Source organism: Tachyglossus aculeatus, chromosome 1 (genome assembly GCF_015852505.1).
Source record: "Tachyglossus aculeatus isolate mTacAcu1 chromosome 1, mTacAcu1.pri, whole genome shotgun sequence".
Classification (NCBI taxonomy): domain Eukaryota; kingdom Metazoa; phylum Chordata; class Mammalia; order Monotremata; family Tachyglossidae; genus Tachyglossus; species Tachyglossus aculeatus.
Window position 1 is genome coordinate 169,982,497 of NC_052066.1, and position 24,828 is coordinate 170,007,324.

The 24,828-nt window shown below is 52.7% G+C and overlaps 1 protein-coding gene across 1 annotated transcript; it reads right to left on the reverse strand.

The window, feature by feature from the left end:
* Positions 1-4,369: 4,369 nt before the first annotated feature.
* On the reverse strand, positions 4,370-24,131 carry VASH1 (vasohibin 1). The gene is made up of 7 exons (XM_038746090.1): positions 22,941-24,131; positions 11,385-11,473; positions 10,307-10,363; positions 8,884-8,958; positions 7,515-7,896; positions 6,264-6,376; positions 4,370-5,870 (listed from the first exon to the last, which is right to left on the reverse strand). The coding sequence occupies exons 1-7, from the start codon at positions 23,220-23,222 to the stop codon at positions 5,798-5,800; spliced, it is 1,071 nt and encodes a 356-aa protein (XP_038602018.1). The 5' UTR covers positions 23,223-24,131; the 3' UTR covers positions 4,370-5,797.
* Positions 24,132-24,828: the final 697 nt, after the last annotated feature.

Genomic DNA, 24,828 nt, shown 5'->3' on the forward strand with positions numbered 1-24,828 from the left:
AGACATTACGCTTTTAGGAGACTGAGTTGTGTGCCTTGGGCTGAGGCTTTCTTTCTCCAGCTCCCTAAATCTGCCCAGTGGGAGTGGGTGAGAGCCTTGGATTAGCGGCATTTCTATTCAATATTGGGATATTCTGCTCTCCTCCGTGCTCCTCCTCTCCCCGCCTCCCTTCCCCCCCCCACCCTGCCCAAGTGGCAATGGGTGAGAGTCTTGGATCTACATTCGATACTGGCGTACCCTGCTCTCCTCCATGCTCCTCTTCCTCTCCCCTCCCACCCTACCCAAGCGGCAGATTAGATTGGGGGCAGTTCTGACTTCAGTATTGAGTTGTCTTGCTCTCTTCTGTTCTCCTCTTCCTCCCCCACCCGCCCAAGTAGCAGTGTGTGAAAGCCTTGGATTGGGGGCAGTTTTGCATTCAATTCTGGGGTAACTTGCTCTTCTGTGTGCTCCTCTCCCCACATCACCTGCCCACTGGGAGCAGGTGAAAGCCTTGGATTAGGGGCATTTCTGCATTTACTGGGGAGCTCTGCCCTTCTCCCTCCTTACACTTCCCAGCTGGCTGAGGCAGCACAGTAGAGGGCCAGATCACACCCGTCAGCTTCTCTCCCCCCAAATACCAGGGAAGTGAGACTGTAAGGTGGGATTCCCGCCCAGACCGGGTTTCGACACCAGACCGAGGATCACAACGAGAACCGGAAGGAGCTGGGGAGACTTTATTGTTTCGTGTGGAAGAGAAAGTAGGGGTTGGGGGGACTGGGGTGAGGGAAAAGGAACATGGTGTCAGGGGAAGCTACCTCTAAATACACAACCCAGTCAGGTGCCCAACCTAAATTGGGTCAACCCTTGCCTTCTTGGCCACTGCTTGCAGGCTCTCCTGGTCCTTTCCCTTTCAAGGGCTTCGAAGCACCAAATAATGACTTATATGGACGAAAAGATACATGATCGGGTCTGGTCTGCCCTGCCCCCAGCCTGCTGAGGGGATCCCACCCTCACCTGGGGCTGCTCTAGGTACCCAGAAATTGGTGGCAGGAGGACTCATCCTGTGATGAGCATACCAGGAAAAGGTGCACCCCCAACTGAGAGTAGACATTGTCTCCCAAATAGCACCATTGGTCTTGCTTAGCTAATCTTTGTCTTCCTCTACAGCCCCTTTCCCTTTTTTTTTTTTTGTTTGGGAGGCAGTTGGTGTCCTTAAGATGGTGGCCCGCTGGAATCCGGATCTCCTTCCCTAGCAGCCAAGATTCCCAGCCCCTAAAGCCGAGAGCTCACACAGGAGTGACAGCAATAACGCCAAACCTGTTGATCCCGGTCTGCTCCTTCATCAGATCTAGAAGGATACCAGGAAAGTCACCAGCTTTGGCAGCAGCACGGACAGACATACACAAACACACACACACGCACGCACATGCTTGCACCAGTCCTCCATCTGGGCCAGGAGTAAGCACTGGGGCGAGGTTCGGGAGGGAAAACAGTCAATTCAAAAGTCACTTGTCTCCAAAAAGGTGATAACCACCTTGGCCGCAGACCCTGACTTGGCTCAGGGCGGGCTAGGGGCTGACCCATCTGGTTGGCAGACACCTTTGCAGATGGGCTTTAGGCAATTTATTCTACCAGGGAAAGCAACTTCCTAGGGGGAAAAGCAGATCGAGGTGGGGGGGCCGGGGCCCTGCCTCAATCCAGGTCCCGTAGCCGCAGGAGCCTGCAGCTTTCAGCAATAAATTCAAGTGTATCTATTGAGCGCTTACTGTGTGCACAGCACTGTACAAAGTGCCAACAGATCATGGGCTTCTGACTGAGAACCAGTGTGGTGGGAAACAAATGCACGAGGCTCGGTGGGAAACGGTGCAAGAATGCAAATGGACACATGGCACATGACACCCCCTTTCCTCAGCCTCCCCTCCCTCCCCCAACTTCCTTTGGGGAAAAGAGGGCTCCTGTCCCTGGCACTACCTGACCTCTCTCTCTGGGGACAAAATCACGCCAACAGTCTAGGTTCTGAGGGCAGAAGAGTAGGGGTGGGGGACCGAGATGAAGGTACAGGAAACCAATTTCCCCAGCTCCTCGCTTCCAGGAGGCCTTGGGAGGGGTCACCACTCTCCATCTCCAGCCACACTGACCAGCTCAAAACTGCCCCCCACCTTCACCTTCCCCTTAGAAGACCGGTTGGGGTGAAGAACCTCGGAGCAGAGTGCAGGCTTGTGGTCACCTTCCTGCCCTTGGGACCAACAAGTTCTGGCTCGTAGACCTCAGGCCTGAGAGGAGGCAGGAGGCAAGTGCTGGGGAATTGCTCCCTTCACCCTGCTCCTCCAGACCAACTCTTGGGGGCCGGAGCCCATGGAAACACCACGTGAAGGGTTGCTACAAACAGAAAACTTTAGTGATCAATACAAAGCACCACTCTCGTTTCTCACGTGACTCTCCCCTGGCAGATTCGGACTGAACTGACGCAAGGATAAGAAGGGATCCTGGGCATGGATGACCTCAGCCTCCTTCGCCGAAGCTCTGAGAGGCGGGCGGACTTTACTCCGCCCCTGTCTCCTGCGGGCCTAGGATTCGGGAAAGGGGCCGAGGAGGTTCCGGATTTACTCTTAGGGCTCTGGATAAGGCGAGGGAGGTGGAGTACGTGAGGCAAAGCGGCTCCCCTGAAAACCCAAGCCAACAGGGCAAGAGGAAGGAGTCTGACTCTGACAAGGCACCAGGCAACGTCAACCGCTTCCCCTTGGGTCCCTGAAGTGGCTACATAAGCCAGAGCCAGCTATCTCCTAGCAGACGTTAGCACCACCCCCACTGTACCATCGTCCTCTTGGACCATCAACCAATTGAGTGGGGAGAGAAGAGAAGATAGGTGACTTGCTGGCCTCCCTAGGAAGGACCCAGGCTGGGGAAGCAAGTCCGGCCCTCCAGTGTGAAAGGGAAAGAAAGCGGAGAGTGAGCAAGCCGGAGAGGTACAACCCTGCCTAACAAACCTGCAGGCTTGAAGGCAGCCTTTGGCTGCAGGGACGAGGCGGAGGGTTGCCGAGCCAATCCCACCCGGCTCTTCCCAGGCCCAGCTGCTCTGATAGCAGAGCTTCTGGGATGGAGCCTGGAAGATAAAGATCGTCCCCTCCCCCTTAGGAAGAAGGCAGCCGTTGTTCCCTGCGCCCCAACTGGACCCATTGTCACTCCTGCCCACCCAGTCCCTTCCGATCCTATAACCGGCTTTATTCTGAGAAGCCTCCCCGCCCCCTTCCCCTCTGCCAGCCTAATGGGGAAGCCTATTGCTATCCAGACCTGATGGAGCCCTCCTACAGTTGTCTTCTGGTAATCTGATCCCGATCGATGGCCCGAAAGTGGCACCCTTGATTCAGCTGATTTGATGTAGATTCCTGAGTGTGCTACCCGTACCCCCCCATCACTGGTCTTTCCGTAGGCCCAACGAACCCTGTTTTGGAGCTGCTGTTCTTGGCTGTATTTCCTCAAGTGAGACAGGTGCCACGGTCCATCCCTCTCGGCCCTTCCTGTTCTCCCGGCCACAGCTCCTGGCAACAGGCCTCACCTGCCGGAGCTCACCAGAATGTCCCTTGCCCAGACGTGAGCTGTTTCCATTTCTGTTCCACCCTCATTTTGTGGCAACAGCACGGAAGGTAGCCAACCCACACAGGAGGGCCTCTGGGGTGGAGACGGTGGCCAGTGCAACTATCTCTCCATCTTCCTCTCTGCCCAAAATATACCGCTCTTTCTTGGCCCAAGCTGGCTGGGATAAACCCTGCCCTGGATGCCTTGCTGAAATGTAGTCCCGCCCTCAACTCCCCCTCCCTAATCTCTGTCCTTTGAGTTCCAACTCCCTGGAGCATCATACACAGGATCTACACTGGCCCTGCACATTCCTCTCTCACTGCCGCCTTGTTTCCACCCTCTTGTCTCTGCTACCCCACGGCCTTCTCTGTTCTTTCCTTCACTGAAAATGTGGGCCCACGGCCTCTCCATCTCTACCAAAGCCTCTCGCTGCTGGCCAGCCTCTAATTCCCCACTTGTCTGCCACTTGTCTGTTGCGTAGCCTTGGGCAAGTCACTTCACTTTGCTGTGCCTCAGTTCCCTCATCTGTGAAATGGGGATTAAGACTGTGAGCCCCATGGGGATACAAGCCCCAATTTGCTTGTATCCACCCCAGTGCTTCCTACAGTGCTTGGCACATAGGAAACGCTTAACAAATACCACAATTACTATTTATCATTTGCCTCACTCTTCACCTGCCTTGCACTTCCTGACCTGTCTCCCACCTGCTCAGCCTCTCCCTCCTTACCTGTCTCCCACCTCCTCAGCCTCCCACTCCTCACCTTTCTCCCACCTCCTCAGCTTCCTACTCCTGGCCCACCCCCACCTGCCCAGCCATTCCAGTCACATTCTACCTCCGTCCACCTATCCCGCTGCAGCCTGGCTCCTCCTGCCCCGCTGCCTCCTCGCTAGTCTAGGGCCGTGTCCTTCTCCCATCCCCCTCCGCACTCCTCAGCCTCGAGAGGAGCTGGCTTGGCCGACACACCTGGGGTTGAAGTGTGTGGGTGTCCCCAACCCGTTGTGCAGGCTGCATATTTGGCTCTGGTGGGGAGCTGTGGAGGGGCAGCAGAGGGACAAACGCCCCAAGCAGAACACCGTGGGCATGCCCGGTCCCCATGGCCCCCAGGAAAGAAGGAAGACGTGGCTAGTCCAGCAGGCCCGGGAGAGCCCACAGCAGCCATTCTCCTTCGCTGGTGGGAATAACACTCACCATCTCCTTTCTCCACAGACTGCTGTAGCCCCACTCCTGCTTCTCCTCCGGCTGCTCCCTCCCCGATCCGTAGCCCAGTCTGAGGTCACTGCTGCCGCTGAGGGCCACGGGAGAACAGGGAGGGATGGACTTCACTGAGGTTTGAGGCTATCGCCACAGCAGATCCTCAAGGGGATCCCCAAGCCCCTAACGGCGTGAGGGACTCTCCCCCGCCTTGCTTTCCGTCTCTCTCCCCACTGAATGCTTCCTTCCTTAGAGCAAGACCACGGCTTGAGTTTCCAGGGGCTGTGCCTGCAGGTGGGGTCTAACCCTGACTGCGTGCCCTGCACAGACTTTGCGATGGCTGGCTTCTCTCCTCGACTGGGCCACGCCTGCCCAGGTCCCCGGGGCTCGGGGGAATGGAGATTCCCAGAATGACTCACTCTCCTGTGCAGAGGGCAGGGGAGAAAGGGGGCTTAGGGACAACTGACCCTCCAGATGTAGTAGGGACAAGAGGGATTCTCAAGTGGACTCCTCTTCTGCCCTTGCTGTCCTTGGGTTAGTGGGGTGGGGGTGCAATAATCCCTGACTCTGCCTGCCAAATGCAGCTCAGAGCAGGGCAGGGTGGAAAGGAATGGAAGTGGACGGGGCAATCCACCCTGAGTGGTCTCGACAACCCTGATGCGGTCCTGGGAGGAGACAGCAGCGGCAGAGCCTCTCACCCCCATGGCACTTACAACCCCAGCCCAGGAGTGGCCTGCTGAATGTCAGATATGTTAGTCTGAAATCCAAAATCGTTTGTACTGAATTAAAAAACCCAAACCAGGAATACTAACTGCCCATCGGGCCGTGCGAAAAACCTCCCAGGCTTTGAGAGGTTTGGGGTCAGGGAAACAGCAGCTGAGCACGCTGTGCCCCTGTCCCTCCGTCCGTCCGCCCATCACTGCCCGGTCTTCTCCCCACGCTTGCGGCAGGCGGGCGAATCCAGCCCCGGGGTGGGAGCCGGCGCTGATACCGTGGGAGCTGAGACCATGGGCGCTGAGCCCGCGGTGGGCAGAACGGATCACTTTGTCCTCAAACGCGGATCTGGTACCCATTCAGGTCTGGCATGGCTTTGGGTTCAGTCGGTTTCTTCTCACCAGAGGGTCTGCGGGGAGGAGAGAGGGAAGATAAGCCCCGTTAGACTCAGTGGAAGGTCCAGGCAGGGGAGATGAACAAGCCTCTTGTAGCCCACCCCGGTCCCCAAAGCAGGACCCCAACTTGGCTGAGGTTGCTGACCAACATGACAGGCAATATTTGAGGTGTTGGCATGGGCTTCTGCCCCTCTCACACACACACTCTCACACCCTCATACTGCCCAAACAGCACTAGACACTCAGCAACACACTCAACAATGCATCCACCACAATCAGCTGTGGCTAGCTGGGACGGAGCGGGGCCAGTATTCCGCCAGCGCTCCAACTCCGGGGAGAGGCCAGACAGGAGAGGAGCCAGGGAAAAAGTTTCCTGACTCCAATCAGGATGGGGTCTCAGGTCTCACCGTCTCTCTCCGCGGCTGTTGCGGCGGTGGGGGCTGGACTGGCTCCGCTGTGGGGAAGACACATCCTTCTTCCGATCCTTGCCGGGAGAAGGTGGGCCGGCGCCTTTACTGATCTGTAGCGGCCAAAGAAAGAAGCGGGTGGGGGAGAGGGCAGGAAACTCTTTGGGGTCCGGGGCAAAACAAAACCCACATAAAGTAGCCAGAGAAAGGCGAGGGTGCTGGCAGCTGGGCCTGTGCCTATCTGTGATGCTGTGCTCCTATTTTCCTTCCTACAATCAATCAATCAGTCGTATTTACTGAGCACTTACTGTGTGCAGAGCACTGTACTAAGAGCTTGGGAAGTACAAGTTGGCAACATATAGAGACAGTCCCTACTCAACAGTGGGCTCACAGTCTAAAAGGGGGAGACAGAGAACAAAACCAAACATACTAACAAAATAAAATAAATAGAGCAGATATGTACAAGTAAAATAAATAATAGAGTAGATATGTAGGGAGCAGGAGACACTTGTGGGACAGGGACTGGACCCGACCTAGCTTGTAACCCCTACACCCAGTGCTTAGTACAGAGTTTGGCACACTGTCAATGCTTAAATGCCACAATCGCCGCAATTATCATTGTTATTACTACTACTAATAATAATCATGATGGCATTTATTAAGCGCTTACTATGTGCCAAGCACTGTTCTAAGCGCTGGGGGGATACACGGTAATCAGGTTGTCCCACGTGGGGCTCACAGTCTTAATCCCCATTGTACAGATGAGACAACCGAGGCACAGAGAAGTTAAGTGACTTGCCCAAAGTCCCACAGCTGACAATTGGCGGAGCCCGGATTTGAACCCATGACCTCTGACTCCAAAGCCCGGGCTCTTTTCACTGAGCCGCTATTATTATTACTACTATTATTATTATAGGCAGAGCCAGGTTCTGCCCAAGGCCCTGTGGCCACCTCTACTTTGGCACACCGGTGATGACCTCATGGACCGGGTCCAGTGCTTGGAGGGTCGACCCGGAGGGTGAGCCCTGGTCATCATCATCACCATCAATCGTATTTATTGAGTGCTTACTATGTGCAGAGCACTGTACTAAGCGCTTGGGAAGTACAAATTGGCAACATATAGAGACAGTCCCTACCCAACAGTGGGCTCACAGTCTAAAAGGGGGAGTCCTCAGTTGGTCCGTCCAACTGAGGACGAAACTCAGCCTCCAACGCGGAGGTGCTGAAAATAATGCCCGCCTGCTCGCTCACCTTCAGCCTCATGTCACGGGTGTGCCGCTCCAGCTCCTTGCGGAAGTCCTCCCGACCCAGCCTCTCCAGGTCGAGGACGGAGTGCTTCCACTCGATCTGCTCCACGCTGTGCGGGTCGTGGGACACGCACTGGCCCAGCTTGACCTTCTTGAGCACGTGCCAGCAGCGGCGGTAGGCGGCCTCGAAGTCGAGCACCAGGTCGCTGAGCGTGCGGAAGGTGGGCGGCTTGTACATGAGGTCTTCCCGGCGGCTCATGCCCAGGGCCCCAAAGCGGCCCCCGCAGTTCACTCCCAGCACGATGTGGCGGAAGTCATTCCCTGAGAAGTGGGATTTGAAGCTGATGGGGAAGCGCTCCAGCGTGGGCATGCTGTTGGTGAGGTAACTGGCCACACCACCCCAGCTCAGGAAAACCACCTGCGGAGACCCGCGGCACCCCTGCACATGCTGCCCCATCCCCCGGCGGGCTTCAGCTGAATTCTGACTCGGGACCTGCCCCATATAAGCCAGCACCTTGCCAGGGTATCAGCGTATCATGTATAAATACGATTGAATGAAATGCCGCGTACACAGAATAGCCTAGTGGATACAGTAGGGCCCGGGAGTCAGAAGGACCTGGCTTCTAATCCCGACTCTGCCACTTGTCTGCTGTATGACCTTGAGCAAGTCACTTAACTTCCCTGGGCCCAAGTGACCTCATCCGTAGGACTGCGAGCCCCACGTGGGACAGGGACGGTGTCTGGCCTGATGATCTTTTATCTACCCCAGCGCTTAGAACAGTGCTTGACATATAAGGAGTACAATTATTACTATTAGTGCCAGAGGGAGAGCCCTGAAGCTTAAAGCTCTTGGGGTCACCCTATTGCTTAATCATCATCATCAACCATATTTATTGAGCGCTTACTGTGTGCACAGCACTGTACTAAGCGCTTGGGAAGTACAATGCTGTAGGAACCCCGCCAACGAGGCCCCGTAAGGAGGAGCCGAAGATTGCTCTTAAGCCTCTCGTCCCTCCCGGAGCCAGGAAGGACTCGATCCTACCCAATCCTGGACTCAGGGATGCCCGGGGGTGGGAGGGGCCCACACTAAACCAGGTCCCTGGATGAGTCTCTCCAGCATCTACTGTGCTGGTCTGCTCTTTCTTCTGGCGGGGCCCTGAGACTGGACCATCATGACCTAAACCCAAGAGGTTTGGGCTGAACTAGAGTTGCTCGGAACCACTAAGAGAGCTGCAGGGATTTGGTGTAGAGGGAAGCATTGGAAAGTCACAAGGAGGGAAAAAACCAGGAAAAAACCAAGGGAAAAAAGGAGCAGTGGGGCACCGTGACGACAGGGATATTTCCTGTGTCTTCCCACCCTGGGGAAAGGATACATTCCCAGGATCACAGCTTCCAGGCATTTGATTGGCAGAGCCTCTTTGGTCATTTCCTTGGCCAGGTCCATTAGCCTGTAGAAAAGAGGGAGACATATAGGAAGGACACTCGGGCAGACAATCCATTTAACCAACAATGATACTGATTGAGCGCCTGCTGTGTGCAGGGCACAGTACTAAGCGCTTGAGAGAGTACGATACAATAGAGTTGGTAGGCGCAATGTCAGGCAGTTCTGAATAGGAAGGGAACCTATTCAGAGCTTGTGGACGAGAAGGGAGAACGTAGAGGAGAAGAGTTGGAGCAGATCCTCTCAAGCTCAGTCTGACACGCTCCCTGCGCCCTAGGGATGGCTATCCCCGACTCTAGTGAAGAAAGAGAGAGAGAGAGAGAGAGAGAGAGAGGAAGAGAGAGTGTGTGTGTGTGTGTGTGTGAATGTGGGACTGTATAGACGGAAAGGAGGAGATGGTGGGGGCATGGAACGAAGGAGAGAAAGTCTGGTGTGCAGATAAAAGGCAAGGTTAAAAAAGTGGTTCTCGTGGTCACTTCCTGCTTTGCCCCAAAGGCAGCATTCCAAGCACAGATCTCCTGGGGCCACTACAGTGGGGGCTGGTCAGTCCCTCATGGCTAATATGTGCCGTGCAAAAGCCTCCGTCATGTGGCTCCCCCCGATTTGTGCCCAGATGGGAAGCTCACTGCTGGGGCTCCCGACTGGGAAGCGAGCATTGGCACAGAGAGACAGGACAGGGCAGGCAGCTACGGTAGCTCTCGGAGACATTTCGCATGGCTGGGGGAAACCAGGGCAGTGTCCAAGCCACACAGGTGACTGATGCCTCCACTTCTCTGCAGTGAATAAACCCCAGCAAACAGTTGGGGGAGGTGGGAGCATCCTTGTTCCAAAGAAACCTGGGGTCTCATTTCCTAAAGGAGTGTGGCTTAGTGGAAAGAGCACGGGCTTGGAAGTCAGAGGACGTGGGTTCTAATCCCAGCTTTGCTACTTGTCTGCGGTGTGACCTTGGACAAGTCATTTAACTTCTCCGTGCCTCAGTTACCTCATCTGTAAAACGGGGGTTAAAAGTCTGAGTCCCTCGTGGGGCAATCTGATTACCCTGTATCTACTCCAGTGCTTAGAACAGTGCTTGGCACATCATAAGCGCTTAACAAGTACCATAATTATTATCATTACTGGTTCAATGTCTCATGACACTGAGCCTGACCTTCTGGGATCCCCGTTTTATCAGGACTTCGGCCCAAGAGCTCAACCAGGGATGGCCGCAGGGAACCAGGAGTTAGTTCTCCATGTCCCTCCCAGAGCTTCCACTGATTGTTTGGGTGATGGCCCTGAAGAAGACAAGAGAGGGACAGTCAAAGAACCTAAAAGCCAAGGTCCAGGGCAGGGAAAGGGGTCCCTCTTCAAACACCTACCCAGTCAGAGGTCTGCTCTTCTTAATTTCAAAGAACTGTGTCCCGGTGTGATTGTACCTGAAGGCGGAAGGTTAAGGCCAAGGAGCAGATGCAGGATAGTGGTCAGGCCCAGTGGGCCCAGTGTCCCATCCACTGACCTCATCTCTTCCTCTGCTCTCACACTCTCAGGCTGGCTGGCTCTCATTTTTTCCTCTCTTCCTTTTATTTTATTTTACAGATGAGGTAACGGAGGCACAGAAAATTTAAGTGACTTGCTCAAGGTCCCATCCAAGGTCCCTCGCCCATGATGCTTCTCTTGTTGGAAAATGGTGGCCAGCCTTGGGCAAGAAGGGGTGGGGCTGGAACGAGGCGCAGTGGAAAGAACGTGGGCCTGAGAGTAGGGAGGCTTGGGTTCTAATTCCAGCTCCACCGCTTGCCTGCTGTATAACCTTAGATGAGGCACTTAACTTCTCCCTGCCTCAATTTTCTCTTCGATAAAATGAAGATTAAATACCTGTTCTCCCACCCCTTAGGCTGTGAGCCCCATGTGGAACAGGGACTGAGGCTGCCATGATTGTACTGGATCTACCCCAGTGCTTACGGCAATGCTTGGCACATAATATGCGCTTAATAGATTCCGTAACTTACATTCTTATTCTTATCATTGTTCTGGGCCCATGGTCCTTATAGGTTCAGTGGCCTTTTGGGCTTGTTTAGCCCCTAGATCTCAGATAATAACAATGGCATTTATTAAGCACTTACTATGTGCAAAGCACTGTTCTAAGCGCTAGGGAGGTTACAAGGTGGTCAGGTTGTCCCAAAGGGGGCTCACAGTCTTAATCCCCATTTTACAGATGAGGGAACTGAGGCACAGAGAAGTTAAGTGACTGGCCCAAAGTCACACAGCTGACAATTGGCAGAGCTGGGATTTGAACCCATGACCTCTGACTCCAAAGCCCGGGCTCTTTCCACTGAGCCATGCTGCTTCCTTTTGGCTATCATGCCAGGCATCATGTAGTCGTGTCTGGGGCGAAAACTACAGGTTAAATTCAGGTCTTATAGGGGAGCAGATCCTTCCAGATGCTGGAGCAAAGGATACTGCAGCTCCCTGATGTAGCGCTGAATGGCTTCCAGGCGCTCGGGGATGGCTGTGGATGACTGGAACGCAGGCACGCTTGGTATGGGAATCTGCGGGAAAGAAGAGCGAGCAGGTTACTTGGAGAGCGAGTGGGCACCCTCATCCAGTTGGTACCTCTTCCTGCCGCCCCGTCAGAGACAGCTCTCCGGAGGTGACGGGAGCGGGTGCAGTGACAACCGCAAGCCCTGTTCGGCTGACGGAACAACAAGCCACAGCAACCGAGGCAGGCGCTTCCTTTCAGGCCTTTGTTCCGGTAGGGAAGCAACACAGCTGCCCAGTGGCATTGCATTGTGCTCTCCCAAGTGCTTAGTGCAGTGCTGTGTACAGAGTAAGTGCTCAGGAAATCTCACGGACAGGTGGGCGGCCGTGGAAAGGGAGCTTAGAGCAACTCAGGGTTGGCGTTAGGCAGGACAGGGCAGAGAAGTCTTTCTGCTGACTGAAAAGGGGGGAGCCTCGGCTGCCTGGGGACTCCGAGTCGACTGACTCACTGTGATATCATTTCCCAGCAGACACAAAAAGAAAGGAAGCACAGGCCGGTCCCTGCCTTCAGACTCCTTTCCGTTCCACACTTGTCCTGGCTTCCTCACTAAGATGACTGGCTGGACCCGGCTTTCCCCACGTTGCATCTCTGGCCACCTCTTCATTCACGCATGCAATCATATTTACTGAGCACTGACTGTGTGCAGAGCACTGTACTAAGCACACGGGAGAGTACAATGTAACAATTAACAGACACATTCCCTGCCCACAACAAGATTACAGTCTAGAGGGGGAGACAGACATTAATATAAATAAATTACAGATATGTACATTTGTGCTGTGGAGCTGGGAGGGGGGATGAATAAAGGGAGCAAGTCAGGGTGATGGGAGAGTGGATAGCCAAGTTCCCCTCTCCTCACCGGAGCAGTCTCACAGCACAGGGCTCGGATGGCTGCAGACTGGAAGCTCCCTTTGGGCAGGGACTGCATCTACCAAAGCTGTTGTATTGTACTCTCTCAAGAACTTAGTACGGTCCTCTGCACACAGTACGTCCTCAAAAAACACCACTGATGATGATCTCACCGACGAGCCTCTAAAGACAGGGAAGGAAAATCCGATGACTTAAGTCTTGAACGGGAGTGGCAGAGGTTCTTATTTTCCCCACCCTCCCTATTGATTTCAAAGTAAGAGACCATTTACAAGATATGTTTAACAGTATGCATATAAGAGTATGCCTAAAAGCATGCCCGTATGCATATAAAAGGATTTTGGCAGTACTCTTTTCTCTGAAAGAGCACAGGGACCTTGAGAACAGAGAGTCTATCTTCTGACTTCAGTGTGCTCTCTCAAGCCGTAGTACAGTGCTCTGCAAATAGTAGGTGCTTGTGATTGAAAGTGGTAGTTTAAAAATAGGTGCTACTGCCCTTCCTGTTTCAGGATGGGAGAAGAGGAGGGTGATGGAAGTCGGACTGTCACCTGGGTTAGCGGGATTACAACTCCCTGTAGCCAGGGAGACGGCATCAGGTGGCTCAGGCCCACCACATTAGAAGACTTCCCTTGGCCATCACTGTCTCGTGGTGTCGTTCCCTCTGCCTTAAACACAGCCAGGTCCTCCCTAGCCTAAAATACAAAACCTTCTCTGGACCCCACCGAATCATCCAGCTCCCTTTTTAAGCCGCTACAATCTGGTTTCCACCCCACTCCACTGGGACCGCTCTGTTTAAGATCACCAATGACCTCCTTGCCAAATCTGATTGATGTTACTTTGTCCTAATCCTCCTCAAGAGGCCAGCTGCCAATGTCCCTTTCCAACCTTGGTTTTTCTGATACAGTTCTCTCACGGTTTTCCCTCTCACCTCTCTGGCTGCTCCTTAGTTGGTTCTTTCTTGGTTTCTTATCCCATAACTGTGGGTACCCTTCGAGGCTGAGTTCTGGATATTGTCTCTTCTCAGTGTACACTCCCTCCCTTGGGGAACTTATCCACCTCTGCTGCTTCAGCTACCACACTGTGATTGATTCCAAATCTACTTGGAATCTCCCTTTCTCTGCCATCTCGCAATTCCGCTTGCCTCAAGGACATGTCTATAGGAAGCCCTCCTAAAGTTCAATATGTCGAAAACTGATCTCATCTTCCCTGACAAAACCTCTCCTAAACCTAATTTCCTTATTACACTGGACAACTCCACCATCCTCCCCATCTCTCAAGGCACAGTCCTCGACTCCTCCCTCTCTTTCACTCTCCACATTCAATTTGTCACCAAATCCTGTTGATCATTCATTCAATTGTATTTATTGAGCACTTACTGTGTGCAGGGCACTGTACTAAGCGCTTGGGAAGTACAGGTTGGCAACATACACAGATGGTCCCTACCCAACAATGGGCTCACAGTCTAGAAGGGGGAGACAGACAACAAAACAAAGCATGTGGTCAGGTGTCAAGTCATCAGAATAAATAGAAGTAAAGCTAGATGCACATCATTGACAAAATAAATAGAATAGTAAATATGTACAAGCAAAATAAATAGAGTAATAAATCTGTACAAACATACATACAGGTGCTGTGGGGAGGGGAAGGAAGTAGGGCGGGGGGATGGAGAGGGGGAGAAGAAAAAGGGGGCTCAGTCATCATCAATGGTATTGATGACACTGTGTGCAGAGCACTGTAATAAGCACTTGGGAGAGTACAACAGAGTTGGCAGACATGTTCCCTGCCCAATATGGGATTACAGTCTAGAGGATTCCATCACAACCTTTCCAGAATCCTTACCCTCCTCTTCAACTAGACGGCCACTATGCTGGTCAGGTATTCTTCATATTCTGGTTTGGTTACTGAATTGGTCTCCTCACTGATCTCCCTACCTCATCTCTCCCTCTCCAACCCCTACTTTACTCTGCTCTTCAGATCATTTTTCTGAAACGCCACTCTGCTGACGTCACTCTTTTCCACATCAAGTGAACACTCGACCGTTGACTTCAACGCTGTCCGTCCTCTCTCTCTCTCTCCTTCCTATTTTTCTATTTTCTTAGTCTATCACACCCTAGCTCACAATCATCATTCCTCCCAAGCTGACCTTCTCACCTGTGCCTCATTCTCATCTTTTTCACTGCTGACTTTTTGGTTGTCCCATGGGGGGCTCACAGTCTTCACCCCCATTTTACAGATGAGGTCACTGAGGCACAGGGAAGCTAAGTGACTTGCCCAAAGTCACACAGCTGACAACTGGTAGGGCCGGGATTTGAACCCGTGACCTCTGTCTCCCAAGCCCGGGCTCTTTTCCACCGAGCCACGCTGCTTCTCAGACCACAGCTCTCCCCATCTTCAAAGCCCTTCTGAGATCACAGCTCTTCCACGGGGCCTACCCCCATTAATTTTTCATCTGCCTATCTTTTATTCCCCAACTACTACATCCGCCCTTCCACATTACCCAAACACAAGTTGCCAACAACCCCTTTATATGTACTCATATTTTATATTCTCTAATACTCCCCCATATGTTATGTCTCTCCAGCTAACTCTAAGCTCCCCGAGGGCAGCGATCATATCTTCTAACTTTCACTCTCTTCTAAGGGCTTAGTACAGTGTTCTGCCCACGCTAAGATGCTCAACAAACCTAACTGATTGGTGGATTTGGTTGTTCATAGAACTGACTGAATAACCATGAATGCTAAGGAGGTTGGGGGAATGTTCACGGAAGGTGGAGGAAGAGACAAGGATTTTCTTCTCAGAGAGGTGACTTTTTAGGAGGCCTGTGAGGGTGGGGAGAGATATCGATTGGGGGAGAATGTTTCATGACAGGGAAAGCTGTGAACACTGGGTCAGAGAGGGGAGGAAGTCGTGAGGGAGAGAGAGTTAGAAGGCTAGCCTGGAAGGTGCAAAGAGGATAAGCTGGGATAGAGCAGGAGAAAGTGGAAAGGTCAGAGGAAGATGGCTGACAGAGAGCCTCCAAATCAAATTGTCAGGAGTTTTTGTTTTCTGGAGAAGCCCAGGGCTGCCATTAGAGGATTGGGAAGTGGGGAGTGATGTATTCCAAACAGGTTTAAGAAGAGGATGTGTGCAGTACAGACAGACTGACCAAAAAACGTATAGAATGAAGAGGAAGGACGCTCAGGACAGAGAGGCCAGCCAGGAGGTGAGGGGGCTTGAACCAGGGTGGTGGACGTGAGGAAGGGGTGGAAGGACACACATAATGATAATAATAATAATAATAATAATAATAATAATAATAATAATGGCATTTATTAAGTGCTTACTACGTGCAAAGCACTTTCCAAGCACTGGGGAGGTTACAAGGTGATCAGGTTGTCCCACGGGGGCTCACAGTCTTACTCCACATTATACAGATGAGGTAACTGAGGCACAGAGAAGTGAAGTGACTTGCCCAACACATCTGAGCAATATTATCAAGGAAGAATCAGTAGGATACTGCGGATGACAAAGTAGGCAGAGTAAGGCCCTACTGAGAGCTCACCTCCTCCAGCAGGCCTTCCCAGACTGAGCCCCTTCCTTCCTCTCCCCCTCGTCCCCCTCTCCACCCCCCTCATCTTACCTCCTTCCCTTCCCCACAGCACCTGTATATATGTATTTATGTTTGTACATATTTATTACTCTATTTATTTATTTTACTTGTACATATCTATTCTATTTATTTTATTTTGTTAGTATGTTTGGTTTTGTTCTCTGTCTCCCCCTTTTAGACTGTGAGCCCACTGTTGGGTAGGGACCGTCTCTATATGTTGCCAACTTGGACTTCCCAAGCGCTTAGTACAGTGCTCTGCACACAGTAAGCGCTCAATAAATACGATTGATTGATTGATTGATTGATTGGCAGTAACAGACAGAGAGGAGTGTCAAGGATGGCATCAAGTTTGCAACTTCTCGGCAGGAAGCGCGGCAGTGTTATCGGCAGATGGGATAATCCAGGAAAGGCAATACCACAGAACAAATTTCCATTTACTCCTGGCTCGGATGTGCTGCAGCCGGCACACTGTCGGGTGCAGGTTGGGATTGGGCTTCCTGTGGCCACCCTGCCATCCCTCATCCCCCTCGATATTCCTGCTCCACTGTAGCAGCCACTCTAGGTAATCACGGCACTCAGGAGGACAAGAATATGGGCTTCCGGCAGAAAGCCCATGCACCGTTGCTTAGTGGAAACAGCACAGGCCTGGGAATCAGAAGGACCCGAGTTCTAGTACTGGACCCGAATTTTTGTGTGCTGTGTGACTGCGGGCATGTCACTTAACTTCTCTGTGCCTCACTTCCCTCATCTGTAAAATGGTGATTAAGACTGAGAGGCCCAGGTGGGACACGGACTGGGTCCCACTTGATTGTCTTGTATTTGCCCCAGTGCTTAGAACGGTACCTGGCACGTAGCTTAATACCGTTAAAAATGAAAAACAACCTGCCATTCACGCCTGGCCTCAGTAAGGCCAACCCATCCACGGCAAGGATGGTGGAGAAGCTGTGGGGATGGCTGAGGTTGGTTGAGGGGGGTAAACAGCTGTCCCTTCTGCCTCTTCCTCCTTCTCCTGTCAGTCAATCGTATTTATGGAGTCCTTACCATGTGCAGAGCACTTTACTAAGTGTTTGGGAGAATGCAATATAACAGTAAATAGACACATTCCCTGCCCACAATGAGCTTACAGTCTAGAGGGGGAAACAGACATAATATAAATAAATAAATTACACTTATGGACATAAATGTGTCCCCCCCGCCACCAACCCCACTGCCATGTCCACCGCATCTTAGGGGCCCCTTCTCACTACCTTGGCCGCAAATAGGGCCGTAATAGGGTCACGGGACTCTGAAATCCGTGACCACCTAAAGTTGGATCGTCTCCTTCAGGCTGGACCATTCACTCCATCATATTTATTGAGCGCTTCCTGTGTGCAGAGCACTATACTAAGCACTTGGGAAGTACACGTCAGCAACATATAGAAACGGTCCCTACCCAACAACCGGACCAGTTCGGAGGTCAGTTTGGCGTGGGGCCCGAGGTCCAGCCTCACAGCTGGATCCCATGGCACTAGCCCCAGAGAAAAAGGGGCCGTGAAGCTTTGCAAACTAGCCCCTTGTTTGAGATGCTGGGGTCCAGCCCTTCTGGGAGTCCAAAGGAAACAGGAAGCCCTGTTACACTGTGTGAGTGGGATCTCAAAGAGAGGAGTCTGAGCTTCTATCCCAATCTACATCCCCAGCAGTCCCATCGCTTTAAGCTGTGGTTTTTACTCCGAGGTCAGGTCCGCCTACCACCAGGGAGGTGAATGGAACCAGGCTGTGACAGTGATGCAGTGACCCAGTGACGCAGGGGTCACAAGCAGCCAGTCCTGTGCACGCTTTCCCTTTAACTCTGCACTCCAGCCATGAAGTTCCTCACGGCAAAAGGACCGGGGGGCTGGAGCCTCTCGGCACTTACGTACATATCTGTGATTTATTTATATTAATGCCTGTCTCCCCGTCTAGAGTGTAAGCTCATTGTGGGCAGAGCCTGTGTCTGTAATATCATACTGTCCCAAGCACTTAATACAATGCTCTGCACAGAGTAAGCACTCTGTAAATACGGTCAACTGACTTCCTTTACCTCGCAGTAGAGGCTTCTACTGACTGGACGCTCCCACGCAGGGAAGCCATTGGGCAGGGGGAGCTCAGGGAGCAGCACTGAAGGCTGTATAGGCCATAATAATAATAATAACAATAATAATGATAGCATTTATTAAGCGCTTACTATGTGCACAGCACTGTTCTAAGCGATGGGGAGGTTACAAGGTGATCAGGTTGTTCCACGTGGGGCTCACAGTCAATCCCCATTTTACAGATGAGGTCACTGAGGCCCAGAGAAGTTGAGTGACTTGCCCAAAGTCACACAGCTGACAGTTGGCAGAGCCGGGATTTGAACCCATGACCTCTGACTCCAAAGCCCGTGCTCTTTCCACTGAGCCACGCTGCTTCTCCCATGTATCTGTTGTTGCCATGGCTGGCTACCATGAGAGTCTGGTCCTTGCTTCCTGGGACTGCCCTGACGTAGGTAATGAGCCTAGGCAGGTCGAGACTATAAGCACTGTTTTCCTGGGTATCGGTCAAAAGTGGAGGAAGCTCTGTCCCTGCTTATTGCCCTAACACACAAGCCCGAGTAAAAGCCAGTCATCCGATGATGCTATCAAGGCCTGAAATTGGATGCAAAAGCTTCCAGAAAAGCCCCCCAACCGCCGCCAAATCCCCAGGTTCACTCTCTGTGCTAGTGAACCAGTGGCCTCCACTCATTTTCCCAGACCATCACACAGGTACGAGGGCAACGTATGTAATCGCTTTATTTCCCTTACAGTTCTCTGGGGTGTTTAGCCAGGCGACAGGCAGCTTAAGTTAAAATGTGGCTCTTTCTCCCTCCCACCGTCACGGACCCTGGATGCGTCCAGGGGAGATGGAGGAGACTCAGAACCAGGCGAAGGGACAAGGGACCGAAAGACCTTGCCAGGGCCTCCTGAGTAGGAAAAGACAAGAAGCTGAAAAACTCCTGGGGAAACCCACCGCTGTCCTGAAGTTGAGGAACTGCTAACCTCAGTGTCAGGGAAAGACAGACAGGCTGTTTGGGAAGTTCACTGTGGGCCGTAACACGTTTATCACTCTGTTATATAATACTCAAGAGCTTAGTACAGTGATCTGCAAACTGTAACTGCTCAATAAACACCACTGTGGGAGGGTGCCGTCTCTCTTAATAATAATAATAATAAGTGGTATTTGTTAAGCACTTAACTATGTGCCCGGCCCCTTACTAAGTGCTGGGGTGGATACAAGCAAATCAGTTTGGACACAGTCGCTGTCCCACATGGGAATCGCAGTCTTAATCCCCATTTTACAGTTGAGGTAATTGAGGTACAGAGAAGTTAATTGCCCAAGGTCACCCGGCAGACAAGTAGCAGAGCCAGGATTAGAAACTGGATCCTTCTGATTCCCAGGCCCGTGCTCTATCCCTTACACTATGCTGCTTCTCATTCATTCATTCAGTCGTATTTATTGAGCAGTAACTGTGTGCAGAGCACTGTTCTAAGCGCTTGGAAAGTATAATTTGGCAACAAAGAGAGATAATCCCTACCCAATAATGGGCTCACAGTCTAGAAAGGGAGAGACAGACAATAAAACAAGCAGACAGGCATTAACAGCATCAATATAAAGTTATAGATATATGAACATCATTAACAAAATAAATAGAATAATAAATATGTACATATATACACAAGTCTGTGGGGCGGGGAGGGGGGTGGAGCAGAGGGAGGGAGTCAGGGCGATGGGGAGGGGAGGAGGAGGAACACAGGAAAAGAGGGACTCAGTCTGGGAAGGCCTCCTGGAGGAGGTGAGTGTTCAGTAGGGCTTTGAAGGGGGAAGTGTGCTAGTTTGGCAGATGTGAGGAGGGAGGGCATTCCAGGCCGGAGGTAGGGTGTGGTGGGACAGGCGAGAAAGAGGCACAGTGAGGAGGTTAGCAGAAGAGGAGCGGAGTGTGAGCGCTGGGCTGAAGAAGGAGAGAAGGGAGGTGAGGTGGGGGGGCAAGGTGATGGAGAGCTTTGATGCTAAGAGTGAGGAGTTTTTGCTTGATATGAAGGTTGATAGGCAACCACTGGAGATTTCTGAGAAGGGAGGTGACGTGCCCAGAGCTTTTCTGTAGAAAGATAATCCGGGCAGCAGAGGGAAGTACAGATTGATGTGGGGAGAGACAGGAGGTTGGGAGATCAGAAAGGAGGCTGATGCAGTAATTCAGTCGGGATATGATGAATGACCGTACTAACAAGGTAGCGGTTCGGATGGAAAGGAAAGGGCGGACCTTGGCGATGTCGTGGAGGTGATTTCTCATTGAAATCACCCGCTCTCCCCCTCCCAACACCGGCCCAGTTGGCCTTTCTCTCCCTGTTCCTATTGATCCCTTTTAGGTCGCCCAACTGGGGGAAGTGAGACAGTGAACATCAAGTGGCTTCTCTATGGCTTCCGGGCGGTCTTTCTGTTCAAGGCTGAAGGGGGCTTCCCAGTCACCACAGGAGAAGCTTTATGTCTTCCCAGCGCTGACTAATATTTCTCCTTTCTCATTTCCTGAAAACCCCCAACTCAGCCCAAACTTGCTGAGTTGCCGGCCCTGAGGCAGTGATGGACTCAAAATTGTGTACCTGAGGACAATGATGCCACAGGCTCAAGTCATCATCCTTTCCTGGATGAGAAGGGGGGAGGCCAATACCCTCCCTCCTTTCTGGTAACAAGGAAACCCAGTAACAGAAAGGGGCCAAGAGTGCTGTGGGGAAAGAGGAAGGGGGAGAGGGAGAGACAGCACGACCGAGTAGTTAAAATACTGGCCTGAGAGTCAGAAGGACCTAAATTCTAATCCCACTCTGCCACTTGTCTGCTGTGTGACCCTGGGCAAGTCACTTCACTTCTCTGTGCCACAGTTGCCTCATCTGTACAATGGGGATTAACACTGTGAGCCCCGTGTGAGACACGGACTTTGCTCAATCTGATTAGCTTGTATCTACCCCAGCGCTTAGTACTGTGCCAGGAAATGACTTTCCCAGTGTCTTCTGGTGTCCCTCAGTGGAGACAGTGCTGACTCCTTTTCTGGGGAAGAACTTGGGTCTGAAGTCTGTAAACCATTTGGAGGAACTCAGGAGAAATGGGCTAAATGAGGATCCAGTGATATGACTTTTCCCCCCCAAATCTAGTTCCACTTTCTTCCAAGTAGTTTGTCAGAACGACCTGCCTTAAACACTTTAGCCTTGATTCCTGGTAAACATCGCACTGTCCTACCCTCACAGAATTCTGACTCTTACCAGGACCTTGAGAATAAGGTAAGAAACTTCCTGGGACTCTTTGGTCAACCCCGACTAAAGGAATGGCTCCCTCCCTGGGAAACTCCTCCACTCAAGACTCCCCCTCTAGACCGTAAGCTCGTTGTGGGCAGGGAATCAATCAATCGTATTTATTGAGCGCTTAGTGTGTGCAGAGCACTGTACTAAGCACTTGGGAAGTACAAGTTGGCACGTGTCTGTTATATTGTATTCTCCCAAGTGCTTACCACAGTGCTCTGCACACAGTAGGTGCTCAATACATACGGGATTGACCGACTGACAGCATGGCGCAGTGGGTAGAGCATAAGCCTGGGAGCGGAAGGTTGTGGGTTCTAATCCCGGCTCCGCCACTTGTCCGCTGTGTGACCTTGGGCAAGTCACTACACTGTGCCTCAGTTTCCTCATCTGTAAAATGGGGATTGAGACTGTGAGCCCCACATGGGACAGGGAGCGTATCCAACACGATTTGCTTACATCCACCCCAGCGCTTAGTACAGTGCCTGGCACACAGTAAGCGCTCAAGTACCAGAATTATTATTAATTCTTTTTATTATTATTGAGGATGCTCCCTAGGGCAGCATCAATCAGCAAGACTTACTGAAGGGCCCTGCACTTTCCTTTCATCCACAGCAAGTTTTGAGTTTGCTGCTTCTCTTTCTGTGGTTCTGCACCATCCTCCCCGCCCCCTCTGGAGTGTGATCAGCGTTTCCGCTGCTCCCTTCCCCTCTCCCTGCATCCTGGGAGCAGAAGCGGCCTACATCCCTGGAGGTTCTCTGTCATCAGTGGTCTCGCCGAGACCCCCGCCTGGGCTGCCCTGGTGCAAAGTGCCTTGTCCCAGGTTTGCTCCTTGAGCGTGGCTCCCCGCAGGAGCTCCTGAGTCTGTGCTCCCAAGCTGCAGAGTCAGCCTGGCCTGGGGAGTCCCACCCTGTCATGGCTACTGCCTGAGAAGCTGGGGTAATTAGATGTCACCCTTTTTTCGATCCACGCACCGGGGCCTAACCCTCCCTCCATCCCGAAGATAACTCTCGCCTGTCCCGCCATCGACCCCCGGCCCTCGTCATCCCCCTGGCCTGGAATGCCCTCCCTCTGCCCATCCGCCAAGCTAGCTCTCTTCCTCCCTTCAAGGCCCCGCTGAGAGCTCACCTCCTCCAGGAGGCCTTCCCAGACTGAGCCCCTTCCTTCCTCTCCCCCTCGTCCCCCTCTCCATCCCCCCCATCTTACCTCCTTCCCTTCCCCACAGCACCTGTATATATGTATATATGTTTGTACATATTTATTACTCTATTTTATTTGTACATATCTACTCTATTTTATAATTTTGTTAGTATGTTTGGTTTTGTTCTCTGCCTCCCCCTTTTAGACTGTGAGCCCACTGTTGGGTAGGGACTGTCTCTACATGTTGCCAATTTGTACTTCCCAAGCGCTTAGTACAGTGCTCTGCACATAGTAAGCGCTCAATAAATATGATTGATGATGATGATGATGATAACTGGGTCTCCCGTTCCACTCCAGGCTCTCCGTTCTGGTCTTTTTCCAACCAGGGCCAGAGTGACCACCGCTCAAAGACCACATCAATAAGACGGCAGGCCACTCGGCCTACTCCTCCTCACCTGCTCGCCGTTCCCTCCCTCGATGCCCCCCACCCCGGGCATCCTTCCGTTGCCCCAAGCCCCCAAGCCCCCTTGGCATCCCGCCCCTGCCCCGCAGAAGGCCTCGCTCACCTTGGGCAGGTCTGTGGCCCCGCGGATCCTCTGTGCCACCTTCACCCCGTCGGGGTGGATTCTGGCCACGTGCTTCCACATCCGCTCCCACGTGGGCTCGTCCACGGGCAGGCCGCCACGGTTGACGAAGAAGGGGACGCCTCCTTCCCGGAGATCTTCATCCCCCTCCTCCTCTTGCTCCTCTTCCCTCTGGGCAGCCCCTTCTCCGGCCTCCGACCTCCTGGCTCCGGTGGCAGAGGAGGCGGCAGCCCCTCCGACGGCCCCCCTTCTGCCCCCCAGCATCCCACGGTCTTGAAAAAAAAATATTTCAGTGTGGGGTGGGTGGGGGGAATCCCACGAAACTGTAGGTAGCTCACAGGACACTACCCATCCACCGCCTGCCAGAGGAACAATGCATTTCCAACCGGAGTGCGGTGCCCCCTTAAGAAACCTGGGCGTGGTTCTTTCCACATAAAATAATAAATAAGAAAAAGAGAATCAGTGCAACATTAGGAGCCACTCTGGACCAGAGAGGCTCCTGGAAGTGGGGGAGGGTGATCCTGAAGGTCCTTTTTTCTTTGACAAAATAGGTGACAGAAAACGCGCCCTCTCCCCCTTGCTCCAGACTTGGATGAGAAAGAAGGCAGCCCATCCCATCAGGTCCGGAGCAAGGGGGCTGAACAATCAATCAATCAATCAATCGTATTTACTGGGTGCAGGGCACTGTACTAAGCGCAAGTTGGCAACATATAGAGACAGTCCCTACCCAACAGTGCTCACTAAAAGACAATGGCTTGGGGCTGCTGAAGGAGGAACGAGACACGCGTCCGGCACCGACTCCCGCCTTGGGATGGGGGGGATCCTGGGGTCCACGCGTGCCCCCCCCTCGATGGCATCGCAGCCGGCTGTCTCCTGAGCACCTCTCGGGGTGGACAGGGGCAACTGTCTGGACGACAGTGCCCTTTGTCTGGGCCAACCCCTCCGAGACAAGGAGAACGGGGAAGGGGGATTGGGGGGCAGTCACTTAACTGGGGGCTCCAGGGCGACCCCCGATGCCATCCCCGCGGGGCCTGGGCGACCGAGCCGGGTTGGGGGGCGACCTGCACAGTCCTTGGGGGGCAGCGCTTGGCCCAGTGCTCTGCACACAGTAAGAGCTCGATAAATACGATTGATTGATTGGCAGAGGGCGAGGCCCGGGCCTCGGATGGCCACCGTGTCCTCCGGGGTCGGGATGCTGGCGACGAGGGGCCCCCTCCCCGGGACCAGGACTCCTCCCTGGGATGGGGGTGGGCTGGAGGAGGGGAGGGGGCTCCTAGCCCGCGCATGCGTGGCCAGCCCCCGGCCCCCGTGTCCTTAAAGGGCCAGCACTCAGTCATCATCATCACCATCCATCGTATTTCTTGAGCGCCTACTGTGTGCAGAGTCAATCGTCCTTAATCATCGTAATCAATCACTCCATCAATCAGTCGTATTTATTGAGCGCTTACTGTGTGCAGAACACTGCACTAAGCGCTTGGGAAGTACAAGTTGGCAACATATAGAGACAGTCCCTACCCAACAGCGGGCTCACAGTCTAGAGGGGGGAGGCAGAGAACAAAACCAAACGTACTAACAAAATAAAATAATCAATCAATCAATCAATCGTATTTATTGAGCGCCTACTGTGTGCAGAGTCAATCGTCCTTAATAATCATAATCAATCACTCCATCAGTCAGTCGTATTTATTGAGCGCCTACTGTGTGCAGAGCACTGGACTAAGCGCTTGGGAAGGCCAAGCTGGCAACATAGAGAGACGGCCCCTACCCAACAGCGGGCTCACAGGCTAGAAGGGGGAGGCAGAGAACAAAACCAAACGTACTAACAAAATAAAATAAACAATCAATCAATCGTATTTCTTGAGCGCCTACT

Excerpts from the sequence above, each read along its gene's own strand:
- VASH1 (XM_038746090.1), bottom strand. The coding sequence starts at position 23,222 with ATGCTGGGGGGCAGAAGGGGGGCCGTCGGAGGGGCTGCCGCCTCCTCT. Across the intron at positions 7,897-8,883 it reads GAAGCTGTGATCCTGGGAAT|TTACCTCACCAACAGCATGC; the intron begins GTATCCTTTCCC and ends TGGTGTGGCCAG. Across the intron at positions 5,871-6,263 it reads AACAGCCGCGGAGAGAGACG|ACCCTCTGGTGAGAAGAAAC; the intron begins GTGAGACCTGAG and ends TCCTCCCCGCAG.